General features: G+C 36.1%; 1 protein-coding gene across 1 annotated transcript in view; it reads left to right on the top strand.

The window, feature by feature from the left end:
- Positions 1-20,835, top strand: part of ARID2 (AT-rich interaction domain 2) — a 325,308-nt gene that overhangs the window by 181,271 nt on the left and 123,202 nt on the right. The window contains exon 4 of the mRNA XM_007937912.1: positions 16,130-16,263. Coding sequence (XP_007936103.1) covers positions 16,130-16,263 — 134 coding nt within the window. The remainder of the gene's footprint in view (positions 1-16,129; positions 16,264-20,835) is intronic.

Here is a 20,835-nt window from a genome sequence, read left to right as displayed (position 1 = left end):
CAGGGGTCCAAGATTATCTTCTGTGTCTGTGTTAATTGGTTTCCCTTTTCTTTGTTGAAGAGGGTCTGTTCAGTCTTTCTGCCTAGTCCGCCATCTTGCCGGAACTCCTAGTTTAATTTTCTTTAGCTTCAGCTTGAACTTGCATACGAGCAATTTATGGTCTGTTCCACAGTCAGCTCCTAGCCTTGTTTTGACCGAGGATACTGAGCTTCTCTATTGCCTCTTTCCACAGATGTAGTTGATCTGATTTTAGTGTATTCCATCTTACAAGTTACACAACTATAGCAGTTGTTTGTGTTGTTGAGAAAAGGATTTTGCAGTGTATAATTTGTTGGTCTTTTAGAATTCTGTCACTAATTTCTGGAATCATTTCTGTCTCCAAGGCCATATTTTCCAACTATCTTTGATTGTTTTTTGTTTCCCACTTTTGCATTCCAGTTAATAATTATCAATACATTTTTATTGTATGTTTGGTCAATTTCAGACTGCAAAAGTTGGTAAAAATCTTCAATTTCTTCATCTTTGTCTTTAGTGATTCATGCATAAATTTGAATAATGGTAGTATTAACTGGTCTTCTTTGTAGTTATATCATATTATCCCATCACTGGTAGCACTGTACTTCAGGATGGATCTTGAAACATTCTTTTGGACTGTGAAATCAGTGCCATTCCTCTTCAATTTGTTATTCTCAGCATAATAGACTGTGTGTTGTCTGATTCAAAATAGCCAATACCAATCCATTTCAGCTCCCTGATGCCAAGGAAATCAGTCTTTATGCATTCCATTTAATTTTTGACAACTTCCAATTGTCTTAGAGTCATACTTCGTACATTCCATATTTCAATTATTAATGGATATTTGCAGCTGTTTCTTCCCATTTTGAGTTGTGCCCAATCAGGAAATTAATGTCCTGAAAGCTTTACATCATCCACATCAATTAGGTCGACTCTACTCTGAGGGGCAGCTCTTCCCCAGTTGTTTTTGAGTGGCTTCCATCCTGGATTTTTTAGTCCTTCTGTGATTGACTTATTTCACTCAGGACATCGTCCTCCAAGCTCAACCACGTTATTTGGTGTTTAGCAGATTCTGCGTTATTTTTTAGTGTTGCATAGTATTCCTTGTGTGTATGTACCATAGTTTGGTTATTCATTGTTCTATTGATGGGCATGTTTATTGTTTGCATCTTTTGGCTATTTTAAATAGTGCTGTGATGAATATGGGTGTGCACGTATCTGTTTTTGTCCTGGCTTTCACTTCTTTAGGATATATATCTGGTGATGGGATTGATGGGTCAAATGCTATTTCTAATTCCAGCTTTTTATGGAATCGTCATATTCCTTTCCACAGTGGTTTTATCATTGTACAGTCCCACCAGCAGTGTATGAGAGTCCCAATCTCTCCACATTTTTGCCAGCATTTGCTATATTCTGTCTTGTTAAACTTTACCATTAGTGCTAGGGTGAGATGGTGTTTTCTAGCTGTCTTTGTTGTTGTTGTTGTTATTTACCATCGAGTCGGCCCCAACTCATAGCGACCCCTCCTTGGGTTTCCGAGGCAGTATCACTACGGAAGTAGGATGGCCCAACCTTCCTTCCGAGGAGTGGCTGGTGGGTTTGAACCGCCAGCCTTCTGGTTAGCAGTCAAGTGCCTTAGCCACTATGCTACCAGAGCTCCCTGGCTGTCTTTAGCTGATCTTTTTTGGTGAAGTGGCTATTCATGTCTTCTGCCCATTTTTTAATTGGATTGTTAATCTTTTTGTTGTTGAGGTGTTGGAGTTTTCTATAAATTTTAGAGATAAGTCCCTTTTCAGATATGTCATTTCTGAAATTTTTTCCCCGATCTTTAGGTTCTCTTTTCACTCTTGGCAGTGTAATTATCGACAAGTATGAATTTATTGCTTTCATTTTGTTTTGTGCTTTTTTGTAGTGTTACTGGTTTCTTTATTCCGTATAATTTTCTGTGCTGATCTCATTTTATTTATGAATCTTATTATCACTTCCTTCATTGCTATTGTTTTAGTATTTGCTAAATATTTGTGCTGGTCCTCTTTTTAATTTTGATATGAAGGTTTATCATTTTTCTTTGCGGTTACCCTGTGATTTATAATTTTCTTCCCAGTTTTAGAACAGTCCATTTTATTTTACAGATGCCTTGACTTCCCTACCATTTAGAAGTTCTGTAACTACACAGTTTTTTCCTTCTTTCTGGTTTGTGCTTATCCTCCTTTGTCAATTGATGCCCCTGGCTCTCAGTTTATAGTCTTGTAGGCTTATTTACTTTGGTTGCTTCCATAACTCGGTTGGTTTCTAGGTTGCGTCATCATGTGTATTAATATTCGGTTGTTGTTTGCTGTTGGTTCTCTGTTGAAAGGACTCCCTTTAGCATCTCTTGTATGGTTTGTCTGGTTTTAAGAAATTCCCTTAATTGCTGCTTATCTGTAAATGTCCTAATTTCACCATCATATTTGAGGGACAGTGTTGCTGGGTATATAATTCTTGGTTGGAAATTTTTTTCTTTCAGGGTTTTATATATACCATCACATTGTCTTCTCGCTTGCATGGTTTCTGGTGAGAAATCAGAGGTTAGTCTAATTGGTTGCCCCTTGTAGGTAACATTTTGTTTTTCCCATGCTGCTTTCAGGATTCTTTCTTTGTCTTTGGTTTTGGTGAATTTGATGATGATAGGTCTTAGTGATTTTCTTTTGGGTTCTGTCCTGTTTGAGGTTCATTGGACTTCTTGAATGGATATATTCTCATCTTTCATCATACCAGGGAAATGCTCTTCCTGTTCTGAAATTCAAATTATACCTAGGTTATTCCTTTTGATGGTATCCCACATGATCCTTAGGCTTTCTTCATTTTGTTTTGATCTTTTTTTCTGATTGACCCCTTTCCAAAGAAGTCTTGAAGTATTTGTCTTCAATCTGACAAATTCTGTCTCCCATTGATTCAGTTGTATTCCTTTGCCTGTTCAATGTATTATCTATTTCTGAAAATTTAGCATTAATCTTCTGGATTTCTGTCTGTAGATTTTGTGTCATTTCTAATTATCATTTATTTTGTCCTTTTGTTCTGGTAGCATAGTGCCTAAGGCACTTGACTGCTCACCAGAAGGCTGGCGGTTCAAACCCACCAGCCACTCCTCGGAAGGAAGGTTGGGCAATCCTACTTCCGTAGTGATACTGCCTCGGAAACCCAAGGAGGGGTCGCTATGAGTCGGGGCTGACTCGACGGCAAACAACAATAACATTGTCTTTTGAAATTGTTCTAGGTGTTTTCCTCAATTTTGTCAGTGTTTTCCTTGAGCTGTCTCTCAATCTGTCGAAGGTATCTAAATATAATTCTTTTGAATTCCTTATCAGGGAGTTCCAGTGCTCCTTTTTCCTGAGGGATATGTTCTGTGTTTGTATCCTGGTCCCTTATTTCTAGTGCTTTTATCTTGCTTCTTTGTGTGAACTGTGATGCTCTGTTGTCTCCAAGACATTGTGACTTTTTTGTGTTTATATTTCATCAGTGATTGTATGTTGGAGTGACTTGCCCATGATTTTTGTTTTCTTTGGATGTATGTACATAAGCAAGATACTGTGCTTCTCTATTCTATTGGAAGCACTTATACATGTACCACCCGTCTCCTTTGCCCTTGTCACCCTTCCTTATGTCTCTGCCATCTTTGGCAAATGGAGCCTAGTCTTAGTTCCCTGGCATCTGAATAACAGTGTTGTCCTTTCCCCTTTTATTTCAAGTTCTTGAAATTTATATCAGGGGCATAATTTCAAATTACAGTTTCACATTTTTTTTTTTATATTCTCTTTGGAATTACAAATGACATTTGCATTCTCTAATAACTGTTATTGATACTAATACAGGTATCTCATGTTTGTCAAAATTTGCTTTACACCACTTTGCTTTATGAAAGACCTACATTAGAACCTGTTTGTCCAGAGGATTTTTGCTTTAAGAAAAAAAGGCGAAAAGCGAACCTAATGTTCAGTTTGTTTGTTTTGCCACAAGCTGTTGCAGGCAGCGCTCACCCCCAGCATTGAGACTTAAGAGTGGAATCACCAAGCTGCTTCTCCAGGAACTATGCTGTACATAATTTCTACTTTATATAGGCCCTATATTTATATAATTCCTGCTTTCACTGTGTGTTGTGTTATTTTAAATTTTACGTTTTGTTCAGTATGATTTGTTAGGTTATTTTTTGGGTCTGGGATTGGTCAAAAAATTTTCCCATGTAAATTAATGACAATTGCTTCTTTACTTTACACCATTTTGGCTTTATTACAAAGTTAAATATTTCACAGGAATACTCTATTTTTACAATTGCAGGGGAAACCTGATATATGTTTAAATAGTTCTGTGCTTGTCATTAATCATCTGTATTGCTGCCCTAACTACTTCTTAATTTTCATTCATACATTAAGTAGAATATTTACTTGAGTATCATTATTCAGGAAAGCTACAAGCATTTGTCTGGTAGCATAGTGCCTAAGGCATTTGACTGCTAACCAGAAAGCTGTTCAAACCCACCAGCTACTCCTCATAAGAAAGGTTGGGCAATCTACTTCCATAGTGATACCACCTTGGAAACCCAAGGAGGGGTCGCTATGACTCGGGTCCAACTTGATGGCACATAGCAACAACAACAACATATGCCTTTGAAGGAGTCTTGGTAGCATAGTTGTTGTCTTGGTAGCATAGTGGTTAAAGAGCTCTGCTGCTAACTGAAGGGTCAACATTTCAAACCCAGTAGCCACTCTGCTGGAGAAAGATGTAGCAGTCTACTTTCATAAAGATTTACAGCCTTGGAAACCCTATGGAGTAGTTCTTTTCTTTACTATAGGGTCACTATGAGTTGGAATTGACTTGATCACAGTGACTTTGGCTTGATTTGAATGTGGCTTTATTCTGAGTCTTTACTTATTCTAAGATGAATTTATGTTGTCTTTACAAGTAAGCAGTGTTGTTGGGTATGAAATTCTTGTGAAATAATCCCTTATATTTTAAACTCTAAAAACTTTGAAAAAAAAATTTCATTATCTTCTAGCAGTTCATTTTGAAAAGGCAGAGACTGATCCAGTTGTTTCTATGTACCTTTTTTGAGGTTTGAGGGAGGGAGATTTCTGAATAATTATGGGAGTTACTTTATGTTTGAAGCTTAAATTTCTCCAAAGATTTTTATCCTCTTTTCATTCTTTTTTTTTTTTTGCAATTTCGATCATTTTATGTGTACAGTTTAGTGATAATAATTCACACGGTTGTGCAGTCATTACCACTGTCTATTTGTAAAAGTTTTTCATCACCCCAAACAGAAACCTAGTACCCTTGAAGCAATAACACCCCATTCTACCCTCTTCTTCAGTTTGTATTACCAAAAAGAAACTGTTGGACTATGCATTTCTCTGTACTAGGTATTTCATATAAGTGGGATCATACAGTATACTTTTGTGAATGGCTTCTTTCAATTAGCATAATGTTTTCACAGGTCATCCATTTTATACCATGTATTAAAACATCATTTCTCTGTATGATTAATAATAAATCATTGTTTATTTATATTGCATTTTATTTATCCATTCATCTGTTTGTAGACACTTGGGTTGTTTTCACCCTTTGGCTATTATGAATAATGCTGAAATGAGTATTTGTGACTAATTATGTGTTTGAGTCCCTGCTTGTATCTTTTTGGTATATACCCAGGATTTAAATTTCTGGGTCATAAGGAGCTCTGGTGGCATAGTGGATAAGACATTGGACACCAGAAGGTTAGCGGTTCAAATCCACAAGCCATCCTGTGGAAGGAAGATGGGGTAAACTACTTCCGTAAAGATTACTGCCTCAGAAACCCAATAGGGGTAGCTATCATTCAGGATCAACAGTATGGCAGTGTTTTTGTTTGTTTGTTTGTTTTTTATGATAATTCTGTGTTTACCTTTTTTGTTGTTGAAAACATACACAGCAAAATGTACACCAATTAAACTGTTTTCATATGTACAGTTCAGTGATATTGATTGTATTCTTTGAGCTGTTTGTGCATCCATTCTCACCATCCTTATGTATTTAACTTTATAATAAACCACCAAACTGTTTTCTACAGCAGCTGTACCATTTTGCAGTCCCACTAGCAATGCAATATGGTTTCTCTACATCTTTGCCAACTTCTTATTTTCTGATTTTTCTGATGATAGGTGCCTTAGTTTTCAGTGCTGTCATAACAAAATGTACCATAAGTGAGTGGCTTTCAACAACAGAAATTTAGTTTTCTCAGTTCTCCTAGCCAAAAATCCTTTCTTTCTCTCTTGTAACAAATTTTGATGACTTAAAGTATGTTTTATCTCATATTGGTATAATCATCCCAACTCTTTTTTTGTTATTGTTTGCATGGAATATTTTCCTACCCTTTTACTTTCAATTTTTTTTGTTTCTTTGAACTAAAATTAGTCATTTGTAGACAGCATAAGGATGGATCATGTTTTCTTACACATGTTGCATTATCTGCCTTTTGATTGGAGTGTTTAACCATTTGTACTCATGGCAGTAATCAATAAAGAAGGATTATATGATATCATGAAGATCCTGTACATAGAAAATGAGGCTGTCTTTTGAACACAACAAGGGGATACTGCATAGTTTAAACTCAGGAGGGGTATGTCTCACAATTGTATCTTTTCACCATACTTATTCAACCTGTGTGCTGAGCTGATAATTGGAGAAGCTGGACTATATGAAGAACACAGTGTCAGGATTGGAGGAGAACTCACTAATATCTTGGGATATGCAGATGACAGCCTTGCTTGTTGAAAGTGAAAATGAAGCACTTATGATGAAGATCAAAGACTGCAGTCTTCAGTATGGATTACACTTCAACATAAAAAAATTTTAAAAAAATCACAACTGGTCCAATAAGCAACATCATGATAAACAGAAAAGATTGAAGTTGTCAAAGATTTCCTTTAACTTGGATTCATAGTCAACTGCCATGGAAGCAGCAGTAAAGAAATCAGACAATGTATTGCACTGGGAAAATCTGCTGCAAACGACCTCTTTAAGGTGTTAAAGAACAAAAATGTCATTTTGAAGACTAAGGTATGCCTAACCCAAGTCATGGTATTTTCAGTTACCTCATATGTGTGTGAAATCTGGACAGTGATTAAGGAGGACTGAAGAAGAATTCATGCATTTGAATTGTGGTGTTGGCAAGGAGTACTGAAAATACCATGGACTGCCAGAACAATGCACAAATCTTTCCTGGAAGAAGTGGAGCCGGGATGATCCTTAGCAGGTAGAATGACCAGACTTCATCTCACCTACTTTGGCCATGTTATTAGAAGGGGCCACTCCCTGGAGAAGGGTACCATGCCTGATAAAGTGTCAGAGATGCAGTGATGGGCTCAGGCAAAGCAGCGATTGTGAAGACAGCACAGGACCATGTAGTATTTTGTTGTGTTGTATAATAGGGTCACTGTGATTCCGAACTGACTCAAAATCACTTAACGACAACAACAGTGTGGTATATCTCTTACGCTAGCTGTTGTGTTCTTTGTTACTTACTGAAGGTTATAACCATCCATTATTTTACTCATTTTCCCTAACTATTTTTATAAAGACTGCCTTCCTGGATGTATGTGGACTCTAGTGTTGTTTCTTAACTTATGTTCTCATAGTACTTTTACGCAAATTTTCCTGAACCACAGTGAAAAAGGAGAAGGAAAAAAAAAAAAAAAAACCAACCCTCTCTCTTTGTAAATTCACTCTGTTTTTTTTTTTTAAAAACACTTAGCCAGGCTTACACTCAGTCTAGGGTTTAGCCCAAAGTGAAGCCATAGGATCTTTTCAAGTAATTTCTGAGTATATATCTTGCCCTGGGTATATGTGTGGTGTTTTCAATGTCCTCATATACACAACACTTCTGAACATCCAACTGTTCTAGAGAAACTCCCTCCTTGACCTCTTATTCCAGTAGTTAGGTGTGTAAGATTCCCTAAAGGAACCCTGATGGCATAGTGGTTGAGTGCTCAGCTCTAACTGAAAGGTCGGTGGTTCAAACCCAACAGCTGCCCAATGGAAGAAAGATATAACTATCTGTGTTAGCAAAAATTCCTAGCCTTGGAAATCCTATAGAGTCACTATGAATCAGAATTTATAAGATTGCAAAAGGTTTTGTTTTTTTTAAAATTCCCTGGGCAGCACATATGCTTTGCACTTGACTACTAGCTTGAACCACCATTCATCTGTCAGTTTATCATGCTCTGTTGGCTTACTTCTTGCTGTGAGGCTGGAGGCTAGGTCACTGGTATTTCAAATACCAGCAGGGTCACCCATGGTGGACAGGTTTCAGCAGAGCTTCCAGACTAAGACAGACTCAGAACAGGGAAGGGGCCATTCACTTCTCAGAGAATTGGCCGGGGAAAACCTTATGATTAGCAGTGAAACACTGTCTGTTATATTACTGGAAAACTTTATGAGTAGCCCTGAAACATTGTCAATGAAAGAGGGGAAGGCCCTCAGCGAGATGAATTGACACAGTGGCCACAACAGTGGCCTTAGGTATAACTAGGATTGTGAAGCTGGCACAGGACCAGGCAGTGTTCCATTCTGTTGTACATAAGCTCGCTGTGAGTTGGAGCCAATTCAGCGGCACCTAAAACCTAGTTTGAAGGTTTTTGGTTCGAATCCACCTACCAATCTTTTGAAGAAAGACCTGGCAATTTACTTTTTGTAAAGTTTATAGCCTATGAAGCAGTTCTCCGTAACACATGGGGTCAACTTGAGTTGCAGTGACACTAGCCACTCCTCAGAAGGAAGATGGGGCACTACTTCTGTAGTGATACTGCCTCAGAAACCCAAGGGAGGGGTCGCTATGAGTCGGGTCCAACTTGACGGCACATAACAACAACAACAATAGCTTTTGTTTTATTTTATGCTTTAATGGCATGTTTTAGCCCCAGGCAGCTATAGGTCTTTGAATCCTTAAGTTGTTGTCTATTACTCCTCAGCACACCTTCCATGATCTCTGAGAGAAGCCAAAGCAAGATTAATGCCTTTCTGTAGTTTTTCAGGTAGGAACTCTGGTGGGCTCAGTGGTTAAGGCATTTGGCTGCTAAACAAAAGGTTGACAGTTCATAACCTACCTAACCTGCCAGCCGCTTCATGCAAGAAAAGTGAAGCAGTCTGCTTCTGTAAAGCCTTGGAGACCCAATGGAGCAGTTCTGCTCCATCCTATAGAGTCACTGTGAGTTGGTTTGAAGGAATCAAGTTGATGGCAATTGGTTTGGTTTGGTTACTCTAAAGGCAACTCCCCCACAGATTAAAACAGACACATACAATAATATGCAAATAATGTCATCTCTGCTCCATCTAAAGAAGGAAACCAGGCACTCACTATCTCTGGGAGTACAGGCCACAGCCAGGTTACGATAGCCACATGAAGAGGGTCGGGTGCAGATGAGTAGACAAAGCGTTTCTACCATTTATGTGACAACTTTTCTTTATTCAGTGTTTGCTTAGTTGTTGTAACCTTTTGACTGGTTTCCATAGTCCTGACAAAGTTAGTTCTGCAAGTTTTGCTTCGTCTTCTTTCTTTGTGTGTGTGTGTGTGTTAAGGGGGTTGGAAGTGTGTGTCTGTTCGATGCCATCTCAGTCCTGTACTGCATCCTCATTTATTGTTGCTAGTTAATTCTATACCCTGACACTTCAGCCCCAGAGATCTTTATGATGTACATATTAAGCCTTTCAGCTATATAAATTCTTCTATTATATCATTAAATATTACTTTTGTTCCATTCATTCTGGTCTGTATTTATCTTTTATTTCTTGCTATATTGTACTGCAATTTCTATCATACCCATCTCTCACTTCTGTGTACCAGTTGTGTCATTGTCAGTTTTCTGGTTGTTATATTGTACATGTTATTTTGTGATGTGTGTCGAGTTGATTTCCACTCCTAATGACCCCAGGTCACAGTAGAATTGCCCTATCGGGTTATCTAGGTTGTATTTTTTGCAGAACAGATTACTAAGTCTTTATTCTGCAGAGTAGCTTGGTGGGTTTGAACTGCCAACCACCAGGTGCTTAACTGTTGAGCCACCAGGGCTCCTTTGTGCACCAGTTGTTTTATTTAGTGTTTTCCTTTCCATGTAAAACAGTTTCTCAACCTTGTCCTTTACATTATTGATGTGATTATGTACTTTGTCAAATCTGCTCTTTAATGGCCCTTCCCTTTAAAAAAAAAAAATTATTATTATGGACAGTCTTAGCATAAGAATTTCATATCTGTATGGTTCCAAGCTACTATGTTTGATTGTATATCTGGTGTTTCTTCTTGAAGTTACTTATATATCACATCAGTAGAGGACACTAGCATGTAATGACACCAGTCTTTCAATTGCTATTGCTTCCCATTGTTGCCTTAAATCCCTGAGTGAGTGAACTCATTTTCACAAAGAAGCTGCAAGTTGAAATATATGAAGAGCTTTGCTTTCTTGGACAACTACCTAAAAGTTTTCTTTTAATATTCGTCACTCTCTAGATCTCTAGCACAAAGTTGTGATGGAGAATTAAGTCAGAAAACGTAAACGTTGAAATGTAACTGTATTTTAGCTGCTACATCCCATCTGTTTATACTCTAAGTTTTAGAAATATAATGCTTTGATAAACCCTCAAAAGACTTTGTGCTTATTTATTGAGAAAGACAAGAGATCATAACCAGGTTCTTAAACCTTAGTCGAACTAAGGAAGGTTGAGTCTCACTTGAAAATGATGACAGTGAAAACAAGGACTGGCCATTAGCCAGAAAATAAACGTTTCAAAAATCATTAAAAAATTAGCCTAAACCTTAAATTTCTGGCAGTTGGAATCGTGCAAAGGATATGTTTGGAGGAACGGTGTTAGAATATCCCCAGGGACTTAGAAATCTTACATTTTTAAAATCTTCAGAAAATTTGAATGGTAAAGATCTTTAAATGAAGAATAATATATACTGTGTGATAGCTAAGGTTATGTGTCAACTTGACTAGGCCTAGTTTTAAGTGGCTGGGCAGCTGTATATAAGATTGGTAGTCAGCTCCATGGTGGAATCTACTGCGAGCAACTGAGTAGCTGCCTTAGGTGTGTGGTCTGCTTCCAGTATATAAGAAGACACTTTGAGGCAGGTCTTGAGCTTGCACATCTGGATCTTGCATTTGGCTGAGTCTTCATCTCAGTGACCTGCATGTTGTCTGCTGATCTTGGGACTGTTTCTGGACTTGAACTAGTGGCCTGCCATGGTCCTTAATAATCTTGAGACCGTGCCATTTTATTTGTCATCCTTGGATTTGTCAGCCTCAGCCATCAACATCTGCCTGAGTTAAGAGATGCCTCCAGCTTCAGTGGGCTGGGAGCAAGAGGCAGAGCTGAAGCCCAAGGTCCAGGGGCCTTCACCCAGTCCCTAGAGCTGACACTTTAAACTCAGACTTCTACTATTCCTAAACTGTAAGAGAATAAAGCCTTGTTTGTTAGTCATCCACCTGTGGTATGTCTGTTAGAGCAGCACTAGAGAACCAAAACATACTGTTTATTTTGAGTCTGTAGTACTTGTGCTGCCAGTTCATTATATAACTGTTTACATTCCATTTGGGATCATCTGAAAGGGAAAAGATTGTATATATGTTGTTATTCTTAGGTGCCATCAAGTTGGTTTCAACTCAGCAAGCCTGTGTACAACAGAATGAAACACTGCCTGGTCCTGCAACATCCTCACAAATCATTGCTATGTTTGAGCCTATTGTAGCAGCCATTGTGTCACTCCATCTCGCTGACCCTGTACTTTATCAAGCATGATATCTTTTTTCCAACGTTTGAGACTGTCTCGTCGTCCTCACTTCTAAGGATCATTTTGACTGTAATTCTTCCAAGACAAATATGTTCATTTTTCTGGCAGTTCATGGAATATTAAGAATTCTTCACTAATACCATAATTCAAATGCATCCATTCTTCTTCAGTCTTCCTTATTCATTGTCCAGCTTTCACATACGTAGGAGGCAGTTGAAAACACCATGGTTTGGGTCAGGCGCGCATAACTTTTCAGAGTGACATTTGTGCTCTTCATTACTTTAAAGAGCTCCTTCGCAGCACGTTTCCCTAATGCAGCACATCATTTGATTTCTTGATTGCTTCCATAGGTGTTAATTGTGGAGCCAGGTAAAATGAAATCCTTCACAACTTTTATTTTTATCTCCATTTATCGTGATGTTGCTTATTGGTCTAGTTGTGAGGATTGTTGTTTTTTTGTTGAAGTATAATGCATACTGAAGGCTTGTAGTGTTTGATCTTCATCAGCAAGTGTTTTAAATCCTCTTTTGTTTTCAGCAAGCAAGGTTATGTTATCTGCATATTGGAGATGTTAGTGAGTCTTCCTTCAATCCTGATGCCACTTTGTTCTTACTGTAGTCCAGCTTCTCTGATCATTTGCTCAGCACACAGATTGAATAAATATGATGAAAAGATACAACCCTGACATTCAACTTTTCTAATTGTAAACCATGCAGTATCTCCTTGTTCTGTTCAGACAACTGCCTCTTGGTCTATGTACAGGTTCATCATGAGGACAATTAAGTTTTCTGGAATTCTCGTTCTTCAGAATGTTACCCACAATTTGTTGTGATCCACACAGTCAGATGTCTTTGCATAGTCAGTAAAGCACAGGTGAACCTCTTTCTGGTATTCTCTGCTTTTTAGCAAAGATACATTTTACATAAGCAGTCATATCCCTTGTTCCACATCCTTTACTGAATCCAGTTGGAATTTCTGGCAGTTGTTGTCTGTGTATCACTGTAACTGTTTTTCAGTTAGTTTCAGCAATATTTTCTTTGTGTGTGATATTAAGGATATTTGATAAATTTCCACATTGGTTTGGATCACCTTTTTTAAATGAACACAAATATGGATCTCCTCCAGTCTGTTAACCAAATACCTGTCTTCTAAATTTCTTGGTATAGACAAGTGACCTCATGCATCTTTGAATGTGTTGAAACATCTCAGTTGGTATTCCATCAAGCTATCAGAGTATGACAAACTGACAGACAAGTGGTGGATTATACATAAGGTCTTTATTTACTAATGTTTTTTCCTTTGTAGTTGTAATGGAAAACATACAGATTATTATATCTGCTGTGCTCAATTTTGAACCACATATTTATAAAGAGCATGTGAATCATAGTATTTAATTGTAAGATTTTTATGTTAAAATTCTAAATATTCTTGTTTTGATTATATTTAGTTAGAAATTATTTTTAAAAGAAAGACCATCCTATCTAAAATGCCTCTGTCACTACTATTGCTCATGTGATTTCATGTGACATTCTTCATTGGCAGAAAGAAGTCATGAAACATAATTTTGGAGTAGCTGTTTTTCCAGTTTGCTTTTTGTGTCTAAACATACAAATTTTTCTTTTTATCATGAGACAAAGTATATGTGAACTGCTGTATGAAAAGTGAATTTACTCTGTAAATCTTCACCCAAATCCTAATTTAAAAAAAATTTGGTAAATTTAGATTACATATAAAAAAAATTTTTTTTTCTTTTTATGATACTGGTATTAACAATCCAAAAAGAATAGGTTTGGTTCATTTTATCCATTGAAATCTATTGTACATATATTTTGGAGAGCCTTTTTTTTTTTTTTTTAAACTTTTTAATTGTGATTTGGGTGAAATTTGGCAAAGCAGATTGGTTTTACTTTCAACAGTTCATACACATTTTGTGAACTGATTACATTCCTGGTAGTGTAATAGCACTCCTCCCATTTCCTCCCCATGGTTGCCCTTTCTCTGTGTCCTTCTTCCCTGTGCATTCTTGCCCCTTCCCTACCTTTCTCCCTGTCCAAATGCTGCCTTTCTGATCTCCCATGGTTGATTGTTCTAAGGAGTGCATCTCCCTAGGGTAGTTGTTAGGCTTGTAGGCATGTGTATAGTTTGGCAGAGTTAAGCCACGAGAGTGAGTTCAGTTCCAAACCCTAAGGGTAACTTGGCACCATAGTCTTGGGGATTTCACCAGTCTCTGTCTGACTAGTAACAGGTCTTTTTTATTTTCAATTTTGTTCTACATCTCTAATTTTGATCCTTTTCTGAGTGATTGGTATTGGTAGCTGGACACCATCTAGTTCTTCTGGTCTCAGGGTCATATAGGCTGAGGTTCTCATGGTCCACTAGACCTTTGGACTATTTCCACGTATATTTGATTTTCTTGACTCTTCTTTGCTGTAGACAAAGAGAGACCAGTAATTACATCTTAGATGGCTGCTTGCAAGCTGTTAAGACCTCAGTCACTACTCACCAAAGTAAAATGTAGAACACTATTTTTGTGTACTATGTTGTGCCAGTTGGGCTTCACATCCCCCATAACCATGGTCTTGAGCCCACAAGTACAGCAACTTACTGACTTAATGTGTACTCAGTTGTAGCTAGGGAGTTATCCCAACATCCTTCTTTTCAGTCATCTCTTTTTATTTGTTTCACTGTAAATTCTATCTGAGCTTATCCCAGGATCAGGTTGAAATGTGTACAGCTATGTACTCTCTTCAGTAGTGCTCAAGGGTTACATCTGTGCATATATCTCCGCTTTAGTATACTCTGTCTACAGCAGTAAAGGAATGTGTTGGATTCATTAGTTACGAAGCTGCCACCTAAGAAAGTTTTCTACTCAAATCGAGCTTATGTGGAGCACTTGGAAGGAATGGAAAGGGAAAGTTTAATTCTTTTCCAAGCTTAAAAATAGGAATTATTTTGGCTTATAAAGCTGGAATGGAAAAATGAAGAATGATAATAATTTTCCGTGTCATTAAGTCTTTGTTTGTAAAATTGTAGATTATATTTATCCCACCTCAAAGTTAAGGTTTGGTGCTAAAATAATACATACTTCTGGGATCATCTTATATGTTCACTGATCACCCTCACCTCGTATTTCAGCTGTATGTAATGAAAAAGACAGAGTGGGTAGAGTTGGCAACTAGGAGGATGGAAGTCCTGTAACACTTAAGATATTAACATACCGACGAGTTGACCTAGGAGCTGCTTGGATTGGGAGTGGAATAAGAGTAGCTCTGTAGAATAATCCTATTCAGAACTTTTGTACAGTGAATTGTACATAATCAGCATATTATTCAGTTTAACTTCTTTTTCAAGTGCAATAACAAGTATGTTAGATTACAGTGTTGTATTAAAAACTGTTTTTGATCAGTTGTTTCCCCATTTTAAAACCTGTGAATCTCAGTATGAACTGGTAGGTAATGATAGACTGAATTTGAAAATCTAATTAAGATTAAAAAGATTGCTCTTATCCAGGGGAGGTGATACAATGGGGGATACATGAACTGTCTTATAATGTGGTCAGAGTGAATTAGGCACAAGATTTTTGAATAGGAGTTTGACCATATTACTATTTAAAATGAGCATACTATTTCCAGGTGTCTAGCAAGAGAAAATATTGTAACTAGTACCATATTAAGTTTATTACAGCATGGTATGTAATAGCAAAAAATCACAATTGAAACTATCTATCCTAAACATTTCCCTAGAGATCTAGTTAATTAATTTATGATACATCAATAGTATCAAGTACGATACATTAAAAAAATGTAGTAGTGCAGAATAATGACATTAAATTTCTAAAATATATTTCCAAATGAAAAATCAACCTAGAGAACAATGTAGATTGATCCTATTTTCATTTGAAAATATGCACAGAAAATATACTCTACTATGCACATGAACCTTTGGTTATCTTTGGTGAGTGAGATTGGGGAAGCCAGGGGATAGAGAATCTTTTCATTTAAACTCATTTTTACAATGACCATGCGTAACTTTTTTTTATAAATAAATAAATATACTGTCATTTATCTACATGGAGTTGTCCGTTGAGATTCCCTGCTTTTTATATTTTTATTTGAGTAATGATGTGGTCTTTTCTGAAAATAAACAACAGTTTTAGAAGCAATGCATTGGGTTTATCTGCAGTATTAACTCCTGAAGTTACTGTTTTGGGTATCTTTTTTTTTTTTTTTAGAGCATCTAAGAACAGATATATATGATGAGGTTAAAAAGAAAGACAAAAATCTATTTTAAAATCTTTGCTGTGCTGTTTTTCTATTTCAGTTATCTAGAAAAGTACGAGAAAGTTCATCATTTTGGGGAGGATGATGATGAGGTACCACCAGGCAATCCAAAGCCCCAGCTTCCTATTGGTGCAATTCCATCTTCCTACAATTACCAGCAACACAGTGTGTCAGGTAAATATCGTTTGAACTTAATAGGGCACAGATACACAGTTTTGAATTAGGAAAGTACATATTTAGTCTTTTACTTTGCACATGAACACTTAAAGGCCTTGATGTAATGCAACTGTCAAAAGATCAATTTCTGATTGGCATTAGGACCCTTTTTAGCACAAACTACTTAAGGTTTTTAGTTGCAGGAATTTTTAGAGTCACATAAGCCTATACTTTCACTTGACTTTGTTTTCCTTGCTGCTTTCACTAGTAATCAGTTTAACAGAAATAGTCACTAAAATGGACATTGGAAGGTCTTCTTAGGATTAGGGAAGCTAAGGACACTCACATAGCATCTACTGGAATGTATGTACTTATTGAGATTCCCAGGATTATAATTCATTACTTGACTGTTAGCAAGAACATTAGCAGTTCTAACCTGCCCAGTAGTTGCTCAGGAGACAAGCCTGGCAGTCTGCATCTGAAATTCACAGCCTTGAAAATCCCTATGGAGCAGTTATCCTCATGGGTTGCTTATACTTGCACACGTGGGGTTGCCATAAGTCAGAGTTGACTCAATGGTTACTAACAATAAGAATTTCCTGCTATGGTATCATTTTCATTTAAGTCATTTTCATTTCAGTCATTTTTCTATGTATAGGGGAGAGAAAATCTGTTCTAACAGGAGCAGTTCTCAAATTAGAAATAATCAGGTTGAGAGTCTAAGGGTTCTTTAGGTAGGATAGGTGTGTTTATTCCAGGATTTATTGGCTTTGGGAGGTTAGGAATTGTGGTGAATAGGAAGAGATCTCTGAAGAGATAAGCATTTCTGTTTCTTCTATTACCAATATTTAGCCTGAAAAAGAGAAAATTTTTCCTTTTCAAGGTTACATTCATTTTTTAAAGTTACGATTCTAGCTATTATTATATTCATTAGTATTAGCGCTAATCTCTTTTTAATCTTTACATTTAAAGCCAATATTATGAATTTTTTTATTTTAGCCTTATCTGTTTTCAGAGTTTCTTTCATGTTTCATTTGACCCTGTATTTCTTCCCCAATCAGTTTGATTGAAGAAAGAGAATCTCCTTTTAAAATCTAAGACCTCCACTAGAAGAGATTTCGTTTAATACTTTTGAGGGTACGCAGAGTGGTATGCAAGCCAAACCTAGTTTAATTCCTGATGAGGAGTCATTATTGCAGAGTCAGAATTAAGGAGACCATATTAAGTTACAATGTAGAAAATCTTGCTCATAGTTTAAATTGAGAAATATAATAGCATGACTTGATAAGTAATACTCTTTTTTCAGATGAATTAGATCATCATCTAATTCAAGGATGTTATACAGGATATTCTTACATTGAATGAGACATTGTACCTTTAAGAAAATTTTTAGCTGTATAACTGTGTGATTCTTATGTTATTATAATAATAGCAAAGCCATTCATCCTTGTAGCTTATAGTTTAGTATCTGCTATACCGGCTTCCCGAACCTGACCCATTTGTATGTTTGGACCTATTTAAAATTATCTTTTTCTTGAACTCTTCCTCTCCTCTCCCTAGTTCAAACTTATAATGTAAGAAAGAAGATGTGAAATATTTCTGGCATTTCAAAAGTTTTATGGAACTTACTGAAATGGCTACGCTAATTAAGGAACTGATAGAGTACTTAACTTGGAATTGTAATAACTCCTTTCTGATAAATTATTAGTGTATCTTGTTTGTGTTAAGGAAAATCTGAACAATTATGTAATGTAAGTAGTGTGGAGACAAAATCAGGTTAGAAGACTCTTAAAGAAACTAGGAATCTCTGGGGATACATTAGACTATAGTATATCTAATTCAGACCAATAAGAGATCTGCGGGGCAGCATTATTATTTGGAGGTGCTTTTCACTCTTTTAGAAAACATCACAATGCAACATCACAATGGTGTTCTAAAAATTAACATCATTATCAGTGTACAAAACAATCCCTTCACTGAGTACTCTTCAAGTGCTGTTAAGAAAACTAGTAAGCTTGATAGCTTTTAGTTTGAGTGTATGTGTGCTAAACAAAATAGAATTATCTAGTGGTAGATTGAGACTTAGAAAAATTTATTCAGAACCTTAAAAAAAATTGTGTCTGCATCTTTGATCATACAGTGTTTTCTTACAAGTTTGATGAATTTATTTATCTAAAGATACTTAGGAGCTCTGGTAGCATAGTGGCTAAGGCACTTGACTGCTAACCAGAAGGCTGGCGGTTCAAACCCACCAGGCACTCCTCGGAAGGAAGGTTGGGCATTCCTACTTCCATAGTGATACTGCCTCGGAAACCCAAGGAGGGGTCGCTATGAGTCGGGGCCGACTCAATGGCAAACAACAACAACAACAACAAAGATACTTATATTATTGATAACTAAAACAATATTTTTTAAATTGATTAATTAAAAAAATTTAAATATTGATATTCTAAAACAATATTTTGAAAAATAATACATTTTATTCACTTGGTAGTTAATTTGGGACATTGGGTATAAAGTACAGTTCTATTTGTAATTGTAGTAATAGAATGTGGGCCTGAATTTTTCTTTGAGGATATTAACTCCTTTTACCTGATGACTTTAAGTGGCAAAAATATACTTAGCAGATTTTACTTTCAGGTTTAGGATTATTCAACAATGGCATCAATATACGGTGGTTTGGTTATATATTTGCATGATTTTTTCATGCTCTAACTTGACACAAATACTTAATCCTTTGGCATTAGCTTTCCTTCTTCTGTTTTTTTTTTTTCTTCTTGGTATTGATTTGGGTATAGTTAGTTCTGCTGAATGATTGTTATTATTAGGGACATTTTTATTCATCTTCTCTTACATTAAAAATATTTTTATTTGCAGTATCTTCAGTAGAAAGATTATGACAGACAAAATTAACAAAAGATAACTCTAAAATTAATAGAATTATAGAATTTGTAGTTCCAGTCAAGATTGTCTTTAAAGTGTTACATATTCTAACAGATATTCGATATATAATAATCAGTGGAAATAATGTATTGTAGAATTCCTGAAATAAGAATTAACAACACTTCTGGGAACAAGTTCCCCTTTGCTAAATTGAAAACAAAGAGCAGTTGCCTCCAATTAAGTGTATCAGCGATGGTCTGCTTATATAGGGTATGAAAGGTAAAATTAACTTTGAGCAAAGAGTGTTGAAAATAAATTTCCATATCCTCTTCAGTTGTAAAATTGTAGCTGTTTGATCATCTGTTCTCAGGGAAGGACATCTTAAAATCATGTAAACATGATTTCTCTTTCAGTACTTTGGAAATCTTTAACAAACCTGCAATAATTAAAAGACTTTGCAGAATTAAAATATTTATTTGTGTATTTTATTTTTTCAGTTGAAGCTGTCTTTGTCAACATCATTCATTTCAGTTAAGCATGTATTGAATTGAGTATCTAGTAATAACTGCCATTGTTCAGTAGCAAATAGAACAATTTTTTAAGGTCACAATGAAAGCACATAAACTTCAAGGTGTGACAAACATTGAATGGGGATACTAAACTTTTTTTCTGCCCAAGAAATTTGCCTGAAAGCTACGTAAAGTTTAAAAACTTAAATTAATTGTTTATTAGATTTGTTTTCTCATCAGTTCCAATTAACAGTATAGAAATACCATAATCTGTTTCTTTATTCACTGAAATTTCCTTCCTTTTTCTTCAGATATATTTTATATTATTTATGGGAAATCTCCTTGATCAAGATTATGAAAAATGAACAATATATTCTTTTGTTCAGTTTTAAATATTGAGAAGACTATGTCACAGTCATTTATAACTATATTGTGACACTTTATATTATTGGAGACATTCCTAGAAATTTTTTTAGAATTAGAGTATCTCCTCGAGTATCTGTTTTGGGAAATGAAGAAATTGCTTACCTAAATAATTTTCTCCTGTGCTATGTTGTAGAGGTAGATCTCTACTGCACATTTAGTGTTTTTTGGTTTTGTTTGTTTGTTTGTTTAATTACTATATTTATTTAGATGTTGCTATTTGGAAATGCTTTGTCTAGATTTTTTTTTTCTCACCTCTTTCCTATAAATTAGCTGTATCTTCATTTTTTAAATGCACTTGGAGTACTATATTTTTAAGCAAATAATGCAGGCTCTAGATTTGTTTGCCAACACCTCCCCAACATGTATTTTCAAAAGCACACTATGACAGTTGTTTTTTTACATACTGCTATTAAAAAAAAAAAAAATAGCATAAATTGCTTACGGAAAATACCTTGTGAGAGGGAGGGCAGGCTGGCAAACACATGTTGAGCCATTGTATTATTTGTATAAAAATATGGTATTTGTCGCAGGACACAGCTAGCAATGCCTAAACTGTGCCCCAGTTAAGATTCAGTATTTCTAGAAACATAACACATTCTTATATGGATATATTATGATTACATAGTATCTTTGTTCCACAAGCCCACCTTCTACCATCTTCAAAGTTTTGTAAATGTTTTAAATTAATTCTCCTATAGAAAATCATAGGAGCTCTGGTAGCATAGTGCCTAAGGCACTTGACTGCTCACCAGAAGGCTGGTGGTTCAAACCC

Source organism: Orycteropus afer, unplaced genomic scaffold, assembly GCF_000298275.1.
Source record: "Orycteropus afer afer isolate SDZICR_OR568_19922 unplaced genomic scaffold, OryAfe1.0 scaffold00045, whole genome shotgun sequence".
Classification (NCBI taxonomy): domain Eukaryota; kingdom Metazoa; phylum Chordata; class Mammalia; order Tubulidentata; family Orycteropodidae; genus Orycteropus; species Orycteropus afer.
This window is presented reverse-complemented; position numbering and strand designations above follow the sequence as displayed.